Raw genomic sequence first — 23,210 nt, 5'->3', positions numbered from 1 at the left:
AGGCACTGAATAAATGCTTATTAGATTAATACATTTTTATGGAAGTTTGCAAAAAGCTGAATGTCTTGCTACTCCCAGGCCTCAGTTTCTCTTTTTTTTTCCCATCCCTCTCAGTGAACCTACTGGGTGTTTAGGGCACATTCATGTTGTACCCAGTACAACTGCTTCCAATGTACCTCAAATCATCCCAATGCCAAAATAAGTAAATGCAAAAGAATTAAAAGTCTGGCCACAGATAGTATATCCAGAAAGAGGGTTATCCAGGAAAATAGAGGAAAGAAATGCTTTCTCCTCCCCTTAACTTCTCTACCATCTGAACACAAGTTAAGCCCACTATGTAGACATAAATAATACTATCACTAAGACTAATGACATGAGAATTGTAAATACGGACTGAGAAGCTGTAATTTCCAGGAACTGTGGAAGCATTTTCCTTGTCCCATGCCATGGGTTTAAACAGCTTGTCTAGCCACCACTTCTGCCGTCTTTGATCCCTGTTCATCTTGGGATGCCACTGGGGCATACCCCTCACATCCCTCATACAAAATCCCTAAACACATGCAGACTGCAAAATAGAGAGGCTCAGACTTCACTAGGTAAAAGTCATCCAGAAGGTCTATAAAATACAGATTCCTTGGCCCTTCCATCCTGGAATAACAAGCTAGGATAGTGCCAAGGCATCTGCATTTTAAACCAGCTTTCCTGGGCATCTGACTGTAGACAAACACCACACTCTGAAGTGATAAACAACGTCACAGACATGAGAATTCTACAGCATGAAGGATGTTCACAGTAAGTACCACAATTTGCTCTCAGGCATGGTCCAACTCCAACCTTTCACTGTTCACACTGAGTAATTTTTTTTTTATTAAATGGCAAAACCTTTTGTTCTTGTCCCTCTAATTGCAGTTACCGCATCCTCAAAGAAGCACTGTCTATGTGCCCTTCATTTGCGAGCTGCTTCATTAGGTACTTACTTCTGAGGCTGAGGCAGCTAAGCATCAGAAATATGTATCATGCCGCAGAGCCTAGGTCCCATGCTCATTAAAATGATACTAAATTCTTAGGGTTTTAGTTGTTCTTTTTTTTTTTCTTCACAGCAGGTTGGCAGTCATTCAATTATAGTGTAATTCAGTACTGCAGCTCACTTCAGTTTAATCACTTCATCTCAATTCTGATCATTATATTCAAAGGCTTACTCTATGCAGATGCCAAGTTTCCTCAACTGGACAAAAGCATAGCAGAAATATTTCTGTTTGGCAAGGCAAAGCAGATTTTTGGAGGCATTATCATGCCTCGGCAGGGCACTAGTCAGGTTGTAATTTGCCGTAATTGTTCTTCCCACAAACAGCCACAATGATTACCTCTAGGTCACTGCACCCAAAGACGGAGTTCTTCTCAGCCACTGTAACTACCGAAGTTATTTCTGCAAACACCTTACTCAGAATTAGACTGCAAAGAATCAGTTTCTCAGATGCTGTCCGTTCGGCTGATTGATCTGGGACACGCTTTTTAATGGGTTAGGCCATACACTTGACTGTGTGCACATTAGAAACATGGAAATAACTCAGAGCAATCACTGGTCTCCCATAAAACCATCGGTGTGCTGTATGCATCATTTCCCCCACCTGCCATGTTTACAAGGCGCCCCAAGGAGAACTAGCCTAAAGCCCAGCAATCCATCTGCCTCCCAGTTGCACGGGGTAATTATTGCCTCAACTAAGCAAAGAGAACTGCGTGGCATGCTGCTGATCACGTCAGGTGACTGCTGTAAGTGACTGACTTACCCAGGTCATTAGAGTTCCTAATAGTGGCCGGAGTTGTGGCCACAATGACAAACACACAAACACAACGCCCTAACAACAACAACAAAAAGGCGGGGGGGTGGAGGGAGAGAAAAATGGACAGAGGCCTAGATTCAATGGGCCACACCCAGAACACAAATCACAGATGTGGGTTTTTGTCACTTCTCATGGGCATGTTAAAACAAGAAAATGGGGAGGGGGCAGGGAGAGGGAAGGAAGACAGGATGATTTTATGAGAAAACATTGGTTAAAAAAACTGACAAAAAATAAAAGAGAGGACATAAAAGCAGGGTTTTGTTTTTTTTTAACTTTTTAAACTGTACTTCCTTAGGTACTTTTTTTTAAAGAAAGCATTAGTCAACATTTTTTAAGAATGCAGTTTTTTCTTTGCCATACACACAAAAGAGGGCCTGGCCTCCAACACAATATAAACCTAACTGCGCCCACCTGAGGTCACAGTGACTAAGTTCAAATACAAACTGTAAGGAATAGACTCCTTTAACAGGAGGATGATGTCCAAGTGCAAAAACACACGTGCTGACGAAACGCACAAAGCATATGCATCTCTTCAGAGAAATTCTGCTAGTAAGAAGCCATTAAGAGAAGAGCTCTTTGGGGACACACCCCAAATGAATTGCAAAAGGTCACAGACAACTTCTTCCCTGTGAAATGAGATCAAGACAACAGACAAATTAGCATACAGAATCTCAAATCATTAAATGTTCCTTGTCAAGGCTCCCGTGGGAAGGAAAGGGAGAAGGCAGTGGAGAGAGAGAAGGAAGAAAGTAGGTAAAAAATGGACAGGTCACTCTGAAAATAGTGCAGGCTTTTAATTTCATAGATCAGCAAAATTAAAGGAAAAACGTGAGGGTGGAGGACATTTCAATATGGAGTTGTCATTTATTTTGCTGAAGTATAACTCCAACCACTGTCAGGATTTTTTGTTATAATACAAATGATAGGAAAGCCAGACTCTCAAAATAAAGGATAATCCTTTATAATAAGTAAATTTAACTTTATATAAACTCAATGAACTATTCTTTTAAAAACTGAGTATCTTAGGATATATGATGCTCTTCATAATTTACACAGCCTTTGATACAGATTTAGGGAAAGAATCTAGTTTGTAGTTTTAAAACTGTAATTTTCAAATTAAATTGCATTGTGATTGAGCAACAGCATTCTCTCCCATTTAACTACCAGATTGTAAGAATTCCTCTTTCTCGTTAGTAAAAGGTGATGATTTATAATAAAGAAAACAAACTAATGCAGAATGATCACAATAAAGTTAGGAAGTTATGGCAGTAACAGATATCTCTACATTATTTGAGTTTCACTGTAGCAATGGATGGTATTTTTACGATTTGCATGTACACAGTCATGTGCAGTCTCTCACTTAACTGCCATGATAATCAACATATTTTGTAGCTTCAGCGTTAAAGTGGCTGGATTAAAACCAGCTATTTCCCCCTGCTGGTTGGACGTGTTTTACATTCTCAACTTCACTGCCTGCAGCTTTAATACTCCCCATAGTACTAAACCCATTTATTTCTCATCCACCAACTGACCTCTGAAAGCATCATTCACGCCCCACCCCAAAGACCTTGCTCCTGTCAATTTTAGTCAGCACAGCACTCAAAAGCCATCATGGGGTTTTACCAGGGCTCTTAGGAGAGGAAAGTAAAGAATGACAAGGCACCAACCCAAACCTTGGGGAACTGCCAAGCAGGAAGATGAGACCCCAGAACAGAGAGAGTCTTATCTGCAGGCAGGATGCAAGACTGAAGATCAAAAGGTAGGTTTATAGACACCGGTCATTAGACGCTTGTGCCACTCAATTCTCAGCTAGTTAATGGCACAAGGATCAATATTTACTTTCGATTTTCATGTACAGCATTATGGCCTTAGTGGGAGACAGGGCTCCTGGGAAGAAGGGTTGATCCAGGAAATGGGTCTTGGAAAGAATGATTCATGGCTGAAATTAACAATTTTATCTGTTTGCCAAATATATTTTTTAAGATCTGTCTGGGGCTCTTTCTTTTGCTTTGACCAACTTTTTCTTTTTTGCTGGTAACACTGCTCATGCTAAAGTCAGTCAGAGAGAAGGTGATGATGTGGAGAGAATTTCAGGAATAAATGTAGAATTGAGTTACGCAAACAAAGCTGTGTGAGTATGAAATGATAGTCCCCTGGGTTCATCCGCATTCAGCAAGAGTGATTCCTGAGCTCGAAAAGGGACTGAAAGTAAACAGCATTACATTCTGCAAACACCACTTTGAGTTCCAGGAATTTTTACTGCTCCAGTAGTTTTCCTTTTGTTTTCTTTCTGGGAGAATGTCAAGCAAACCATCAGTGGGTCTCCATTTTACAGTGGATTCAGCAATAATCAGTTTTAAAATATAATATTTTCAAAATCAAACAGAGAATCTGAGGCATTATGGAGAAAAGGATTTAAAAATAGGCAGCACAGTATTTCTAATATACAACTTATGTACTGGGTGGAATTATTTTGTGAAAGTATATAATAAATCTAAAGCTACACTTTTAAAATCCCTGAAAATGTAATCACTGGTACTAACTACAATGGAATATTGTATCCTGCTTAATTAGGGCATTAATCATAGCACCTTGATTCATCTTTCCCTTTTCATGAATGTGTTAATCTTCAGATTACATTTTCTCTAAATAAATTCTAAGAATTATCCTTTGTGAAACATTCTTCATGAAACATAATATGGTCACTCCTTTAAATTTTACCCAAATTTCTAATGCTTCTCAAATAATATAAGTCTTTCTAGGTCACGTGCTTCAGTTTGTATGATAGAGATAATGCAGTACCTCTAGGAGGTAGGAAGGGATCTGTGCCCTTAACCAAATATGCTCACAGCTCTAAGGAAACTTTCTTAAACATGTATCAAAACTGACATATGTTCTCGCATTAAGAACCATCATTTCTCAAGCACCTCTGCAGGGCAGGCCCTGCGCTAGGAATACATTTAAGTATGTAGTCTCTTTCAACCTCTCAGCTACTCTACAAGGTAGGTATTATCAACCCATTTTATGGATGTAACAACTGAGGCTTAAGGAGGTTAAGAAACTTGCCCAAGGTCCAACACATTGTAGGGTTCATAGAAAGGCCAGGCCTGTAAGTTCAAAACCTGTCTTCTTTCCCTCTAAAATACAAGGTCAAGCCAGTACTGGGATATAAGCCACCTTGATCTTGACCTCATTCATTAGGACTTGCTTTATCTTTGGGGATTTCAGAAACAGAAGTACCCAGGCTTACAAAGATTGTTTGCATGAAATGTAAGCTACGTTTTCCAGATTTAGCCAAGAAATATATTTTACAGTCATATAAAAAGGAAGTTAAGATTTCATATAGAAAATTATCAACTAGAATAACATAAAAATGGGGATGAAATTCCATGGGGTTGAACCATTAGAAACTGCTGTATCCCTTGGTTACAAGAGTCAAAAAGATGCAGCCTCCTACTATTCATCCTAATAACAGACATCTGCTCAGAGACTGTAAGAGGCCCGCTCCAGGTCCACTCACAACGCACCCGCAGTGTACTCACTTCCTGCCTTCGTTCCCGTGGGTACCGTACCTGAGCAGAAGCTGTTGCTGCTCACGGTCCTTGCTGAGCGCCCAGAGCTGCTGGGGTTGAATTCTCTGCTCTCTTCCTCCGAGAAGGGAGACTCAGAGGCGGGGGACACCTTGTGCTGTTGCTGAGGCAGATGGGGCCGAAGAATCAAGCGGGGAATCCGGCTTCGGGCAATCTCCTTCTCATGATGCTGTACTCTCAGCTCCTTCTCCAAATCGGACATCAGAGAGAAAACAAAAGGACACTTGTTGCCCCCTCTGAACTCCAGTCTGCTCCTTCTGGGCTCAGTGTCTGCGGAGCCACATTTCTGAATATTAAATCTTCACAGAGCAGTCCTTGTTTCAGTAGCTAAAATCAGCTCCAAAACTCTTCTACTGAGCTAAGCCTTCTAATTTATTGAAGATCACACGCTGCAGCATGGATGTGTGTACACACACACACACACACAGACACACACACACACTTTCAGCTGCTAGCAGGAAGGCTATTCCTTTCTCACATGTCTAACTCACCTTGCCACTCTGGCTTTTCCTACCACATTCAAGCTTTCAGCTCTCTCAAAGGCTCTTTATAACTCACAGCACACTCTGATTATTACTCGATTTCCTCCAGACTTCCATTTTGCTTTCCCTAAATTAGCTGTGACAATTTGACTCCTGTTTTCCTGTCTCCTGACAAAGCAGACCCCTATACCTGAAACAGTTTCCCTAGATAGATCATGCAACCTTATCTTTCAAGTGCACCCCCTCTTCCGGCCAGGATTTTAATTATTCATTAATATCCTGGTACACAAGGCTTGTTGCCAACAGAAAAGCAAACAAAAATTCAATACCGGGTAAGATGGCTCCGCCTTTCTCATCATGTTTAGCTTTTGTTTTCCTTACAGGACACTCAGATGAAGACATTTTTTTCTCCCTGTCTCTCTCCTTCAAAACACAGCATCAAGTGCAGAGGGCTTTGAAAATGCCCCCAAAGCAGTATCTCAGCAGTATTTTCCCATTTTTAAAGTGCTTTGCCAGCCATCATTTTGTTTAGTCTTTCCAACAACGGAGGCCACAGAGAGCACGCTAATTTGCGTCCCTATTTACAGATGAGGAAACTGAAGCTAAAAGAGGCAGAGATGCTCAGCCAAGACTGCCGCACATTACCTAGAAGCAGAACGGGGGGCCTGCAGTCCAGAGCTGGTCGGTCGGGGTCACCCCCACCCTCCCTTATTAAAATGGACTCCCAGGACGGGCTCTCTGCAGGAAAAAAACCCACCGCTCCCTCCAACCTCTGCAACTGAAAAAGGGCTTTGGATTAGGTAACGAACACTGTGTGGAAACATGACCTTCTGCTCATTTCCACGCGGCTTACCAGGAAGGGTCGCTGCCAAAGTAAACACCTCTGAGAGGCCTTCACAGTGCAGGAATTGAAGGGAAAGTCCCAGCCGCGGGTAACTCCCGAGGTCGCTCAGGCACCCGCCCTATCCAGGGGCGAGAGCCGCACCCAGCCTGCAATCTGTGCTGTCACCCAGCAGGTATCACACGCCAGCCGCTCCGCTGGGCACCAGGCGGACGCTGAACCAATGCTGGAGTCCTTATTTCTCAGTCACCAATATATCAAATCCTTTTTAGTCACATCACACACGGAGGACGACGATTGAGAACTAGATCCCCAATCTCCAATTTCAGGGAATGGGATTAACCCTTCGGAGTCCATCTTTTTAATCCTCAGTGTCAACCCTCCAAACACAGTACTGCCTCCCCATCTCCCGGGTCTCGGATCTCATCACCTGGGCGACAGTCCCCTGCCTTCTTATCGCGCTCGCCACCTCGTCGTCCCCGTCCACCGCAATCCTAAAGGTCACCCCTCCAGCTCTCACCTGATCCGCGTCCCTCCCCGCAGTGCCCACCTCTCCTCTCCCTCCGGCGCTCGCTGACACAGCCATCGAGCCCTTCGGATGTGCCCTCCTTACCTTGGTCTCCCGAAGGGGTCCCATCGCGCTGCCGCCTGCCGGCTCCTCGCGCCGCCGCTGCCGCCGTCCAGGAGGTGGCACCTGCGGGCACCGGGAGCGAGGAGACTACGCTAAGCCTGAGCGCGCCGCGGGCGGCGCTGCTGCGGGGCCGACGCGCCGCCGCCGCCGCTGGCGCTGGGCTCCGAGGGCGCGCCCCGCCGCCCCGCCCCGGCCGGACACGTGGTGCCACCGCAGCTGCCGTCGCACCTCCCTCTCCCCCGACCTCCCTCACCTGCCGGCCCCCGAGAAGGCTCCTCGGCGCGCTCCGCCCGCCCAACTTGGCCGCGGGCTCTCCTCCCAGATCCCCGCGCCTCTCCAGCTCTGCCGAGCCCGACCCTAAGAGGGGTCGCGGACAGAGGCTCGGAGCATCTTCAGCGCGGAGAAGCCCAACACCCCCTTTTGGGCACCTGGTATGGGGTTCGAAAGGGGTGCACGTGGCAGAGAAGAACCCAGAAGAGCTGTGACATCACGGAGAGCCAACCTGTACCAGGGGAAAGTTTTTGCCTGGCGGCCCCTCCCTGCCCTCCGGGTTTTCTGTCGGCGTCCAGCTTCCCGCACAATTACCTCCCCGGAGAGACGGGGTGGGTCGCCCCCCACCCGGACCCCCGGCAAGCCACTGCTGCAGGCCTGACACAGCATCTGGGTTCCAGGATCTCTGAGGCTGCGCTCCTCCTCGGGGGCTTTGCATCAGAAGGGCCTGGCGTTGGCGGCGCGGCACAGCCGCAGGGAGAGATCGGCTGGCTTGGGAAGCCGGGCTGCCCCCTCTTCAGCTCCGAACCACCGCCGCCCGCCCGCCGGGAGTGAGTGCCCGGCGCGCGGCTCTGGCGACGCCTCACTCGGGCTCAGAAAACCGGTTCAGGGCGGCACTCCTCTCGCTTCTCGAAGTGCCTATATGCCTAAAGTTCTTGACTTCTCTGAACTAAAAGTTTATGCTCGTTAAATTTGAGGGATAATACTAATAGCCTCGTCAAGTGTAGCTAGAAGGATTAAAAAAAACAGCTGTACCTACTGTTTGAACAGAACTTTCCAAAGGGCAGTGAAGTCTCCTCCAGCTCTTCCATTCAGTATTTGCTGCATCCTCTTACATGATAGAAAAAGCATTTGAGGAAGACAAATATGTTCAAAAAAAAACTCTAAAACCTGTCCAACTGAGGACTTTGAATAGGGATCATCCATCGTGTGGGTCGTGGGCCTTGATTTATTACACTTCAGTTTGATAATGCAAGTCTGCATATAATAATTTAGAGGCCCTTTATTTCAGAATTGGCGAATATTATAAGTAGCAATGTGGATGGAGAACAGTCTGATTGTTACATCCAGTGTTCTAGGGAGGACGGGAGGACGATGGTCCTTAAAAGTCTGAAGGTCCGAACCTGAACCATCTTGTTTGTCCTCCAAAAAGCATTTTTTCTGAGTCTTCAACTTTCAAGTCTAGGAATGTACAGTGAGTCTAGAAAGAGCTTGAAATCAGAAGATTAGTGAAATCAATTTGCCTCCTCTATATCCATAAATAAGTTTTATTACATACATCTTCGTGTCTTTTCAATCTACTTAGCTCTCTTAAGCAGTGAAGTTGATAAGTCTTAAGATTTTTATTTTGTCAGGGAGAGGTGATTAATTCATACTTTTAAACAGCTCATAGCTATCTTAGATATGGGTTTCAGGAAAGTGACATTCCAGAACTCCTACAATTATGGGCCCAAATTATGAGCCCAAGGACATACACTGTCAGACAGTATCGAACTGTTAATGTCAAACTGTTAAGGTGTTTCTGAGGTCCCTCTTGAGAATTAAATCTGGGAGCATAAAAGCAGAAACACCCTCCACTGAGTTGTCCAAGTCAGAACTTCACATTCTTGACTTCTCCTTCCTATGACCCCCAAATAGCAGAAACCACAAATGATCTTCATGCTACCCTAGAAATAATGTCTTGGATCTGATTACTTCTAGCCTCTGTTTGACCGCATTATCTTCACTTAGAGACTAAACCACAAATGTCCTGGATTATTACAATAGTGGTCTAACTAAAGTTGTCTTCCTTCCAACCTTGCCTCTCAATTCCTCTCTTGCCAGTTTTGCAATTTTTCCACAAGGCCTTTCTAGCCATGCTTCTTTATTACAACTCATTAATGATTTCCCAGTTGTCCTCCAAGTAATACTCAAACTCCTGAATGTGGCATAAAGGCCTTTCCTGGTCTGGCTTTGTGTACGTCTCCCATCTCATTTCTCTCCACTGCTCTTCTGAGATCCTCCCTCCCCTCACCAATCCTGCCACCGCCACCCCTCCATCCACTGCCCCTGCCACTCCCCCTCCGCATACAAATGGACACCCCTCAAATTGTAGCACTTGCAGTTCTCAGGAAGTATCATGTTCTCTTTTCCCTCTAGACTACTGCACATAGTTGGTCCCTTTGTCTAGAGCATTTCTTGTACCCCACTACCCATCCTCCTCAACTCCTAAAGATACATTAAGTTTCATTTTAGAAACACCTTCTTCCAGGAAACCTCCCTTGATCTCCCCAAAAGACTCCCCTTACATACTTCCAGGACACCTGTATGCAATGCACCTGGGAAGAGCTGTTATGATTTTGTATCAGAATCCCCTACTTATTTGTCCGTCTTCACCAGGGATGTAGGCAGTGCCTAGTACAGGTCCTGACACCATGAGTGAGTGACAGTTGCTCAGTTGTGTCCAACTCTTTGTGACCCCATGGACTCTTGCCTGCCAGGCTCCTCTGTCCATGGAATTCTCCAGGCAAGAACACTGGAGTGGGTTACCATCTCCTTCTCCACCTGACACCGTAGGCACTCAGATTTAACAGTCAAATAAATGAATCATGAATGAGTGAATTCTCTAACCCCTTAAGGGGCCCAACAGTGCAAGATAAAGAACATAGATACAACTTCTGTTTAGAAAATGACTCAGATAAAGCTGCCTCCAATATGTCTTTGTATTTGATGATGGGGTGTGTGCCTTAAAAAAATCCAACATGTGTTCAGTGAAAGCCTTTTACTGCAGAAGTGCAGGCCTTGAGAGGCTGTGCTGTAGCCCTGTTGTCACCATAGCAACCCTGCTAAGGGAAAGGCTGGTGATTTAGTGTTCAAACGCCTCTTAGCTCTGTACTTTTGGAACCCAAGCCTGTTTTTATGCTGTTCTAAAAGGCAAGTTTTACAAATGCTAATATCTGTCTTGCCTTTAATTTCACTCAAGTGTTTCTCACGTCATTAAGAGAAGTGTCTTATAACATTAGGATCACACCATCAAAGAGAGATAATCTAATACAGTATAATATAGTCAGCTCTGATCTGCTCAAAAATATCCTCTACTTTAATACTTATTCTCTGGTTTTCGAATTTTGTGGCTTTTCCCTTAGAAATGACTAGAATGCTGATTTTTTTAGAAAGTAACTACTTCGAACATTGGAATTCTTCGAGATTATAAATAATACCCCTGCCCAGACCTAGGAAGAACAGGGGAGATAGGGTACGGCAGATTGGGAGACAAGGGATGTGTTTATGTAATTATGTCCCCACATCTAGGGTAAATTAATTGCTGTTTGGCTTATGTGAAATTTGTAATTAAATGATTCATGCCTTTCATGTGCACACAACTTTCTATTTTCAGAGCTCTCTCACATGTATAATCTTATTTGAGCCCCCCCAAAATCCTGTGATGTGCATGTCGTCAATCCCTGAAAACAGATAAGTCATAAAGGACAGGTTTTTCTTGACAGGAAGCCCCCAGACTGCAAACTTCACAGAAAAGACAATACAAATATACAAATGCACGGCCACAGAGAAAAAAAAAAAAAAATCTGCACCATTCAACCAAGATACATCCCAGTCCCCCACATTCATTCGCTCACTCTGCCTCTCAGCTCACCTGCGAATGCTGGGGGCTCCCTCAGATTCAGTCAGGGCTGACAAAGCACCAGCTCCTAATCCTATCAGCGGTGTGAGCCAGTGCTGCCGTCTGTCTCAGTGACCCGATGTTGGGTGATCTGCACAGCAACAAGGAGCGGCTGACGTGCTTTATAACACGTCACGAAGAAAAGAAACTGCATTCTGGGGCATCCTGGGATTCTTCTTTTTTTTTTTTTTTTGTGGTGGGGTGGAGACCCATATTTTTCTTAACCAGGGAGAGAGCTGCCTGCTTTCCCATAAGAGCATGTGTGAGTGATTCAACCCTCCTCTTCTCCTATGTGTTGTTGTTACTATATGGTTAAGGGATTTTGATGTTGTGAAACTGTAGTGGGTAGAATTCTGCGAGGTCACTCCCTGAGGAGGGGGTCCAGAGAGTATCTGAAGCAATCGGGGGAGTAGGTACCTGAGGCAAGACTGGCTGGAACATTCATCGGGTTCAGAGTGTGTCGATTATCTCTGCCCTACAAAGGAGTCTTCAGAGAGAGCTCTCAGAGGAAGAACAGGGATGAAGGGAAACTCCAGGTGGGGAGGCAGAGGTTGGGGGTTGGAGTCTCTGAAGGATGGTAAGGATCCAGTCTTCTGCTTGCCTGATGGGGCAGCAGACATGAGGTAATCCTCCCCAAAGCTGTCTGTTTGTGGCCTTTTGTTTGTGAGAATCGGGGACGATATTAGCCAAAGACACAGGTATGGTGATTGTATCGAACAAACTGGGGAAACACAGATGGACAAGTATGCTTATTGGGACAGTAGATTAGAATGATGGAGATTAAGATGCCCAGAAAGTATGAGTGTCAAGGATGCCACTCAGATAGGAGAAACTGAGCCTTGAGATGCTTCAAATGATGGGACAAGACAGGGAGATGTGTGAATCTCCAGACATCCAGAAAAGGCAGAGGAAGTTTTCTGTGAGGTCGACATAGGAAGGCCTAAATCCAGAGGCTGAATTCTGGGTCTTTCTTTCCAGGAGACCAAGGAAAACCAGACAGTGTGAGCAGGACTGGGCCTTTCAAAGCTGCATGAACTCACTGGGATTAGCTAGCTACCTAGAGAGATGAGGAGTGAAGGCTGAGATTCTCCTCAGACCTGGCAGGGGCAGAACAGGTCCCTCAGCTGAAAGGCTCTGACTCATTCAGCATCCACAGCAGTCTAGGCTTAGAAAAAAATGTCATAATCTGGACTCTCAGAAAGCAGGTCTGTGGTTAGATTTGTTACATTAAGATAAAAGAATCTTTTCTCCCTTGTATCATTTATTTCCATGAATTTGCTTTCCCTTCAGTTTTCTAGTAAATGTGCTTTTATATTTTTAACAGTAATTCTTCCTTTATTTCTGCTAAAAGATTGGAGGGAAAGAGGAAGGTTTCGAGATTGTCTCCTGGAAGGACCAGAGCGGTTTTGCAAAATGGAGCAGAGCGCCCCTAGAGGCCAACTACTATGATGGCAGCTACAGGAGCCCAGGGGAAACCTAGAAGCACCAGCTAGAGGCACTGCTGGTCGGGGGTGGAGGGATTACTTCTGCAGTTGTGGAGCTGAGGACACATTTGATTTCTGCTTTATTTCCACCTCCTAGGCCATTCCTGTGAACCATTTTCCTTTATCACCAGAAATTATGTGATCTAGTGAATAAATTTAGTCTTTGCTATGTAGCTGCCCTGGTGGCTCAGTGGTAAAGAACCTGCCCGCAATATAGGAGACCTGGGATGGACCCCTGGGTGGGGAAGATCCCCTGGAAAAGGAAATGGAAACCCACCCCAGTATTCTTGCCTGGAGAATTTCATGGACAGAGGAGCCTGGCAAGGTGCAGTCCACGGGGTCGCAAAGAGTCAGACATGACGTAGTGACTAAACAGCAGCGATGTAGTCGCAGCTCTTTTCCAATCCATGCAGAAAAGTCTGGAAGAAGATACACCCAGAATTTGGGAATCTGGTCTATGTTGTTTCACCTGCCCATGTTTCATCTGTCCTCTCTAACTCTTTCATCAGAGAGAAAAGAATGCTTTTAAAAATATAAATTTTAATGTTTATTTTTAAAGGTACTAAAACCACACAGTTAAAATTTTGACAAATAAAACAAAAATATTACTCATCATCTCATTGCCCCAACATCAATTATCCATATTCCTTCTGTTAGCATTTTTGTGTATTTGCTTTCAGGCTTATCTACTATGCATCAAAAATAGCACTGTTAAAATGAGAATATGATTCTAAGTGACATATGGCATTTTAGGCCTTCAACGCCATCATATCTGGCTATTTCTGGATGACTGTGGTAGGCTAATACCGACTGTTCTCTCATAAAATACCTTCTGTTTGCCTTCTGATTGGGCACCAGTCCTCTAAGATAGGATGCTTTCAGCTTGTTGACAAACAGCTGGGGCTGCTGCTGGAAGTTCAGAGCACAGGCCTGGCTTCCCAAGTCCCTGGTGTCAATTACACTAGCCAAAAGTTTCAGGAAGAGCTGGTGGGGGGAGAGTTAGCAAGTCCAGACTGGAGAAATGACTCCAAGTTGGTAGGTTGGTAGAAACACTGTGTCCCTTTCTATTCAAAAGTGTCAGTACTAGCTTGCCATAATGTGATGTTAATTCAAAGGAGAGCAGGAACATGAAATGAGGTTCCCAAAGTCTGAAAAAAGATTTGTGATGGAAAGATGCACTTTAATAAAGGACAAGAATTCTCAAGTCCTAGAGACCAGATTTGAGTCCTCTGCCTCTTTCTCACTGCATGACCTTAGACAAGTTTTTAACCCCTCTGGGACTCAGTAGGTAATAAACCTTTGTCTCATGTTAGTTAAAAAAAGAAGGAAGGAAGGAAGGAAAGAAGGAAGGAAGGAAGGAAAGAAGGACGATCAGGTTGCACCTGTTAGTGTTTCTGGACAAATTAACTTTTCTCATCCTCATTTTCTCACCTATAAGAGGACTTAATAACAATAATTTGTTCGTACTACTGTTGTAAGGGTCAGATAAGAATCCATGCAAAGTCTATCATTTATGTAGCACATGGTTGGGACTTCATAGATATATTCTCTCCCTCAGGACCAAACCATTCCAACGCTACTGGTGCCTCCTGCTTGATTTGCATGCTCATCCTAATGATTTTTATTTGAATGCCATTAAAGGAAAATGATAAATGTCCCCCAGATGACTTATGAGATACAAAGTGAGAAACAACTTTTCATTAGAAAAGAAGATGACAGGACTTTTCTTCCCAAAGGTGGCTGGGAAAGGTTAGAGCAGATGGCATGATAAATCGCCAGATATCTATCATGCATTCATTCATTCATTCACCCATCGATGTTTATTTTATTCCAATTCTGAGTCAGACACTAGTTTAGGCACTGGTTCAAGAGCATTCAAAAATGAACATGTTTCCTGTCCTCAAGTATCTCACAGCCTAGTTAACAGAGATATGGATACAGCCATCAGCTGTTACACTATTATTGTGTTAACACCATGAAAGATGACCGTCCCCAGGGCTTGCCAGCATGTGAATCAGACTGGACTCTGAGACTTCCGGGGGTGAATTTGGGGGGAATGAATAAGTTCTGTTGCAATTTTGGCTCCTTCAGAATTCCTTCCTCTTGCTCTCTCCTCTCTTCTTTCCACTCCCTTCCCCTCCCTCACTTTGTACACCTTCTACCTCCACCTTCTTTCCACTTTGAAAGACTTCTGCCGCCCTAATTGTTAATTCAATTATTTAAAAATTCAAGAACACCATGTTATACTGCCACCTATTGGTTCACTGGTAAATTTCTATTTTGATACCTCAAGTTTCTTTGGTTTGCAACAAAGTTGTCTTCATAAAACAAACCTTCATTTCGGTCAAGTTCAGTTGCTCAGTTGTGTCCGACTCTTTGCGACCCCATGAATCGCAGCACGCCAGGCCTCCCTGTCCATCACCAACTCCCAGAGTTCACTCAGACTCACGTCCATTGAGTCGGTGATGCCATCCAGCCATCTCATCCTCTGTCGTCCCCTTCTCTTCCTGCCCCCAATCCCTTCCAGCATGAGGGTCTTTTCCAATGAGTCAACTCTTCGCATTAGGTGGCCAAAATATTGGAGTTTCACCTTTAGCATCAGTCCTTCCAATGAACAGGAAGGACTGATCTCCTTTAGGATGGACTGGTTAGTAGTATTGCCTTTATTGAAACTTTGAGCGCTTTCAGAAAACTTTCATAGTTTAAGGCCACACTCAACTGAATGCCAATAAATAGAATCAATATTCAGTGGGTATAGGATAATACTCACTTTGTGGTTCAAAAGACAATAGTTCCAAGCTCCTTTCATCTCTTTATCTGCTGAGTCACTGTAGACAAGCAAGGTAAGTCATGGGCAGTCATATGGTCAAGTCATGTTCTGATAGTTCCTACCTTGTATATTCCAAGGTGTATTTTTGAAATTAATAGACTTTTTGAGCAGTTTCTTAGTCTACAGAAAAACTAAGCAGAGGTATAGTTGTCATGTACCACTTTACCAAGATCGATTTTTTCTCCATTTTCATTTTTTAAATTATGAAAATATGACGACAGATTTACAGGAGACTTGAAAAATATAAAGTTACATATATTTCCACTATATATTACAATTATTTTTAAGTAGATAAGATTTTTAGTTGGAGTTTCAATATAAAAACTCTCAGAAATTAATAGAATTAATAGACAGAAAAGTAGAAGAACATAGTAGACCTGAAAAGCACTATGAACCAATTCAACATAATTCAGATTTATACAATTTTCACAAAATAGCAGGATACAAATTCTATTCAAGTTCCCACAGACTATAAACCAGGAGACACTGGAACCAATACACGGACATAAAACAAGGTGCAAAAATTTCATGGCCTAAAGGTATTGAAATCATACAGAGTCTGTTCTCTTATCAATGTGGAGTTATATTTGAAATTAGTATCAAGTAATATTTGAAAATAACCCACATACTTTAAAGTGCAATGTGACGTTTACCAAGAGAGATAAGATCTATTCTTTAACTTTTTATCTTTGGACACCATCCATCCCCTGTCTACCTGATTAATTAAGTATACTTATACCCTACTTCTAAAGAAGGTTCAAGTAAGTCCCTATCAAATGGTTGGACACCTCTTACTCATCCCCTGCCCTTCCCTATACCCCTGACCCATTTGGTTTACTTCTGAAGTCTTCTAAATCTCCATGGCTGAATCAACACCAAGACTTCTGGATCTTTCTTGGATGGTCTTAACAGTACAGCATTCCCTCTTATTCTTTATAGGGTCTATTTGACGTCTTTTTGGTGCTTCAAACCTACCAGTCTACCACTCCATCTCTTGCTGTGCAAATACCCTTCCATCCTGGTTGACTGACAAATTAGAAGCTATTAAGAGAACTCAATCTCCTGCTTCCAGACCTATAAATTCACCTGCCTCCACCCCATTCTTCCCATGTCTGGTTCTGTAGAACGCAAGTAGTCTCTCTTCAGTTCAAGGGTAATTCCTTTACCTGGGCTTTTCCACTTCTTAAGCAAAGTTATTCCATCAGTTAGTCCTTCTAACTCTCCAGGTTTCTATTTCCTTATCTACAAAATGAAATAATCACAGAGTACCTACTGGTGAGCATCAGAGGAGTTACTACACATGAAGAACTTGGAAGAGTGCCTAGTATACATTAAGCATTCAGTGAGTGTTAGCTGTTATTACTAGCTATTCTACTTGTTTCTTTTTTTGGATAACTTAACCTACTTTTCTATCAGACACTTCACATCAGCATTTAAACATCCTGAAACCTTTCCCAAGGAAACAAATAACTCTCTGAACTTTTGTATCATTCTAGTATTACCCATTGCTTCTCCCCATTCATCATAAAACTTCTTTAAAAAAGTTGATATGCCCAGGTCTCACACTTTCTTGCTTCTTCACCCAACCCACTCATACACTTGTACCCACCATTCTACCAAACAGCTTTTGCCCAAAGTCACAAATCATTTCTGTGTGGTTAATTCTAATGACTGGTTTTTACCTTAATCTTCATCTCTCATCAGTCTTTGGCACAATTAAACACTCCAGCATTTTTGAAACCCACTTTCCTTCCATAACAGAATCCTCCTGTTTTACCTGTTGACCCAGTATCCTTGAAGTATGTTTCTTAAATATTGGTGTTCCTCAGCCTGGCCCTGATCCTCTTACGCTTTTATCCTACTGTTCCCCCGGTAGCAACTTTCTTTTCAGTTGCTTCAATCACTATTTATACACAGATCTTCCATAAATTTAATAAATTTTTATTCCATAGCTATCCCATAAGCCATCTGGAAATCTCAGGGTCCAAAACTCACTGTATTCCAAATGGAATCCATTGGTAATTCCTCTTAAGGTAGAACTTTTTTTCCTGAGTTCCTGAAATTAATAAATGATATCATTGTGCAGACTCAGGAAGCTGGATGAACTCTCAACTCTTGTCTCACCATCACTTTTACAATGAACTGGAACTTAACTAATATCTACTCTACCTCTTAATTATCGTTAAAATGTGTTCATTTTTCTACCATTTCTGACTGCCTGGATTTTTTTAAAATTTAAATTTATTTATTTTGATTAGAGGCTAATTACTTTACAATATTGTATTGGGTTTGAAAATGGCATTGACTGCCTGGATTTCTAATCAAGTGCATAGACTTGTCCCTTTGGTCCATTTAAAATAGCCAGAATGATGTCTTTCGACAAATCTGATCAGCCCCTACCCTGTATCCCCCAGCCCCAGTTGAAACGCTTCAGTCTCATCACCGCCCTCGAAATGCAGTTCATACACTTACTTATGACTTATACGATCTCTCGTGATCTAATCCTTGCATTCTACCTTTGTCTTTCTCCAGTGTTGTTCCATGTACAATATTTCTCAATCTCTAACCTCCATCGCTCCAACCAGCATCCAGTTCCTATTGCCCTCCAGAGTATTCACTGCATCTTGGGTGTGAAATAGAACAAAATGATTTTTGGCTTTGAAATACTTTCTGCTGGAACTATACGGGTGGATAGTATTATGGAAAGATAAAGCCATATTAAAGATATGGTGAACACGGAGGCTGTGTTAGCTTTTGTGTTTGTAACATGAATTGAAGGACAATTCAGAAGAATTTAATGATCAAGTGAAATAGTGACTTCCAAACTGGTAGAACTTGAATACTTCTGCCACAGAAAATACATATATTTTATCTTATTCATTATAAAATAATAAGCTTGGTTAGCTTCATTATTTTAATGAACTCACTTCTCTTGAGTAAGAATTCAAAGAATTGTCTTTGCAAAAGTATTCCCATGATTCTTTCTTACAGATTTTCTCTTGTTTTCCCCTACTTATTTGACTTTTATTATTAAAATTGAAAATAATTCTAGATTAGGATTTATTTTTTAAAAAGACAGTGGCATTTATATTTTAAAATATTCATATGGTTGCATTGCTATATTTTTATTGTTACAATAAACTCAGGAAAATGTAACTTTTTCAAATAAATATAGGATTTTAGCAGATCTATTTTGGAACTTAGAAAGATTTTAAATAAATAGTTAATTGGGAAGAGAATATTAGAAAACTCTACATAATAACCCTTTTAAAACACACTTGAGAGCAGCCAGTTTCCTAAGTATATAAAATACTAAGTATAGAAATACTAAGTATAGAAGTGTGAATTTGTTAAAACTAGTATGCATAAGCTGTTTACCATCTCCCATGGTAAACAACTGTTTTTTTGCATATAAATTGCTATTTTTTCCCTGCCTGTGCTAATGTCAGTCTCTCTCTCCACAGAGTTCTAAATTTAGAAGTATTCCTATGGAAAGGACTGTGAAATATTGCAAATGGGGAATAAATATAGGCTTAAGAACCTTCTAGTTCTTATTTTTGGCTTTTCTTTATGCAGTAATGTGTATCTGAAAAATATTGTTTTAAAATAAGAAAATTATTCATCACTAAATACAATGGAGCCAAAGAAAATAATAATTAGGCAGTTTCTGTAAGTCCATCTAAAAACTGCCCTACAGGGTTTTACTTTTACGGCTGAGAATCCTTTCTGTAAATTCCAGACTTTTTATAAATAAGTGATTTTATTTATTCAATAAATATTCATTGAGCCTTTTTTGGCTGTGTACCAAGAACTTCTGTAAATATTGGGAGAAATTTAAATAGTTTGCCTTGGTAGCAGGTGGGATTTTTTATTTCACTCTGCCCTTGCACACTGTCCTAAGCACTGTTTAGACTGTTAGATGGCCATGGAGAATAAAGGTAGAATGAAGAACTCCATTCAAATATTAAGCCATACTGCATCCTTTGGAGCAACTTTTAAATAGCAAAATAAAATATGATCATTTTAACACTTATAGGATAATAACATGACCTGTTTAACATTCATATTTCAATTTCTAGCTTTAAGCTATATTTTAAGATAGTGAAAAGTGAAGTCGCTCAGTCATGTTGGACTCTTTTCGACCCCGTGGACTACACAGTCCATGGAATTCTCCAGGCCAGAATACTGGAGTGGGTATCCTTTCCCTTTTCCAGGGGATCTTCCCAAACCAGGGATCAAACCCAGGTCTCCTGCAATGCAGGTGGATTCTTTACCAGCTGAGCCACAAGGGAAGCCCATTTTAAGATAAAGCAAGAATTAAAACACAGAAAAAAAAAAACAAACCATAACAAAAGAATGCTACCTGTTGATATAGAACATATGCTGTAGTTTTTCTTTAAAATTAAGAAATACAGTCAAGTGAGAATCAACCAAGTCTTTTTTCCCCTTGGTTGAACCCCTTGAATTACTTTCCACAGAGTGTTGCTGTTTATATAAGCATCACAAACTAGTGGACGCACAACAGCCGTGAACGGTGGGAAATGTACTCACTTGACTTTATTTTGCTATAGTGGTTCTATTATGACACTTTACTGCAGAATAATCACTTATCCATCATTTACAAACATAGCCAGAGATCATGGTGATTTACAGAAGTGGTTTGAACAGAAAATCCTGTTTCTTTTTTTATCAGAAGGAATACGGTTCTCCTTCAAAACTGAGGTTTTCTGATGTTCTTTTGCCAAAGGGTAGGTAATGTGTTTGTTCTGGTGAGTTTTAAAAAGAAAAGGTTGACAGCAGGTCTGCCGTTATACACTCCTGGCATTGGGCCTTCCATGGAAATGTGCATTAGATATTCAGGCCCTTTCTCAAGCATTCTATTCCTGTAACCTGACTTCATCTGTTCCTTTCCACTGTTGCCATTGAAACTGGAAATCACTGCAGAATATAAATCATATGATAAATATTGGGGACTATGTCTTTGTAGTTTTTCAGCATCAGTGCCAAACTTTCTTGCCTAGAGAGCTGTGTGAGGCTTTTCAACCTGAAACCTTGGAGCAATCCCATTCTCTAGCCAACTGGGAAGCATCCGCAGGATTTTACTGCAGCAGCCCTCCAAAGGGATTAATAAACATTTCAGGTTCTTTGAGTGCATATGCTTTTAAGGCATGCTCATTGTTGGGTCTATATTTATATCCAATAATTTTAAACTCTGAGATGCACCTTCTTTACGAATATCCCCAAATGTGATGTACGCAGTTTTAAATAACATTATTATTATAAGTGAAAAGACTTTCCCTAAAATTTTCCATCACAATACTACCCCTCATTTTGTCTGATCCTACTGAAGGATGCTACCTTTGGGTTTCTTTCCGCACTCACTAGTAAGTCAGAGTGGAAGACAATGTCATTTGGAGAGTAGGTCTAACATCTCAATGATGAGTAGAGGTGCAGGACATATTTAAGGCTAATTAACACCTTCAGGCGGAGAAGGCAATGGCACCCCACTGCAGTACACTTGCCTGGAAAATCCCATGGACAGAGGAGCCTGGTAGGCTGCAGTCCATGGGGTCGCTAAGAGTCGGACACGACTAAGCGACTTCACTTTCACTTTTCACTTTCATGCATTGGAGAAGGAAATGGCAACCCACTCCATGTTCTTGCCTGGAGAATCCCAGGGACAGGGGAGCCTGGTGGGCTGCCATTTATGGGGTCGCACAGAGTCGGACACGACTGAAGTGACTTAGCAGCAGCAGCAGCAGCAACACCTTCAGGTGGGCTTCCCAGGTGGCTCAGTGGTAAAGAACCCACCTGCCAATGTAGGACATGTGTTTTTGATTCCTGGGTTGGGAAGATCCCCTGGAGAAGGAAATGGCAAGCTGCTCCAGTATTTGCCTGGGAAATCCCATGGACAGAGGAGCCTGGCGGGCTACAGTCCATGGGGTTGCAAAAGAATGGGACACAACTCAGTGACTAAACAACTACATCTTCAGGTCTCTCTGGATTCTCACTTATAGGCCTGAACCTGTGATTTTCTCACTGACCATGCTTTTAAACAGAGGCTCTCACACATGTAATCTATGAAGGAGGGCCATGTCTGCCCTATGCTCCAACCAGTGCATTCCATCTGCTTTCTTAAGTGTTATTAAGCGGTCTTCCACAAAATCTGCTGAAGTTTTTAATTCACAAAGACAAAGGGGGTTGTTTGATATGTTATAAAGAGAGGTAAGTGTGGCAAAAATGTCAAAAAAGCCAGGATTTTAAATGTGTTCGAAGCTGCTGGCTTTCTCAATGGTGACTAAGACAGGGGTATTGAAACTCAGAGGGGTATTTCCTGCTTGAGCAGGTCAGGAACTTCTCTCTTCATTTGGAGATTAGCACTAATACTATTACCCATTAAACCAATATGCTTGTTATTTACATCCACTCCAAGCTCATAGACATTGTTAAGAATTGCATTTTCTTTGAACCTTGTATTCACCTGCTTGGCCTCTTTAAACTCAACAACTTAACATTTGACAAAGGAGTCTTACCCACATAGAATGTATACGTCATTTTGTGGTCACCAAGCACTTGCGTTTTCAGGTCCATTTGTAAGGATGGAAAAGTACTGGGTTTACCAAACAGTGATCACTAGATCATGTTTGCCAACTTTCCCAATGATGTGGGTGAGCCTTATGTTTATTTACTTTCAGCAAGACAGTATTGCTCAAGTTTACTCCACAGTGGACTTCCATTTGGGCAATGAGAGAAAATTAGCCAAGGGAATTTCCAGTTTGCCATTGTGTAGGCAACAACAAACAGCTTGACAATCAGCCGCTTCTTGCTTGCCCCAGCACCTATAAGACTTCTAGTAATGACTGCAGTTTGAGGTTCTCCAGGGTAACAGGGGTAGAGGCTTTCAAATCTGATACCTCTTTGGTGCCTTTCACTGCCTACACGTTTATTCACATTGTCCTTTTTCAACGAGGAGCCCACACGGTCAATAAAAGCAGCACTGTATTTCACAATGGCCCAGTTTGAATTTGCTCTTTTGTACACAGAGAACAATAAGTTTTACCAATCACAACCCCACTGCCAGATTCATAAGAGCTCTTCACCCCTGCCTGCATAAATATTTACAAATATCTATGATTCGTAAGATCCCCTAGAGGAGGGAATTGCAGCCCACTCCAATACTCTTGCCTAGGGAATCCCATGGACAGAGGAGCCTGGTCAGCTAGTCCATGGGGTCGCAATGTAGGCTAAAGCCAACAGTCTCCTACGTGGTCTTCCTTATGCAGCCTCTCCTCCACTCTAATATATATTTGAGTCTACATATGAATTTAATCTCTATGGGACTCTAGAACAGGATTTATTAGCATAGGATTCGTCCTGGAGAGCCCCTCCTCAAAAATCCTCCTCAAAAATCTTCTTGGGCCCTTTGGTGTCTCATGCCCTTGGCTTCGTTGTTGTCGTTTGGTCACTAAGTCATGTCAGATTCTTTTGCGACCCTGCCAGGCTCCTCCTCTCTTCCAGGCAAGAATACTGAAGTGAGTTGCCATTTCCTTCTCCAGGGGATCTTTCCAACCCAGGGATAG

General features: G+C 42.4%; 1 protein-coding gene across 8 annotated transcripts in view; it reads right to left on the bottom strand.

Moving 5' to 3' along the window:
- Positions 1–23,210, bottom strand: part of SYBU (syntabulin) — a 128,673-nt gene that overhangs the window by 77,156 nt on the left and 28,307 nt on the right. For 2 of the 8 annotated variants that reach the window (XM_070802779.1, XM_070802776.1), the window contains 2 exons: positions 7,368–7,448; positions 5,414–5,618 (listed from right to left, as the gene is read on the bottom strand). In XM_070802779.1, the coding sequence (XP_070658880.1) occupies positions 5,414–5,618; positions 7,368–7,391 (229 nt within the window). In that variant the 5' untranslated portion in view covers positions 7,392–7,448. Of the gene's footprint in view, positions 1–5,413; positions 5,702–7,367; positions 7,517–11,289; positions 11,410–23,210 lie in introns of those variants that run through there. The other 6 variants (XM_070802778.1, XM_070802775.1, XM_070802780.1 and 3 more) reach the window with 6 other exon arrangements.

Source organism: Bos indicus, chromosome 14 (assembly GCF_029378745.1).
Source record: "Bos indicus isolate NIAB-ARS_2022 breed Sahiwal x Tharparkar chromosome 14, NIAB-ARS_B.indTharparkar_mat_pri_1.0, whole genome shotgun sequence".
NCBI classification, from domain to species: domain Eukaryota; kingdom Metazoa; phylum Chordata; class Mammalia; order Artiodactyla; family Bovidae; genus Bos; species Bos indicus.
This window is presented reverse-complemented; position numbering and strand designations above follow the sequence as displayed.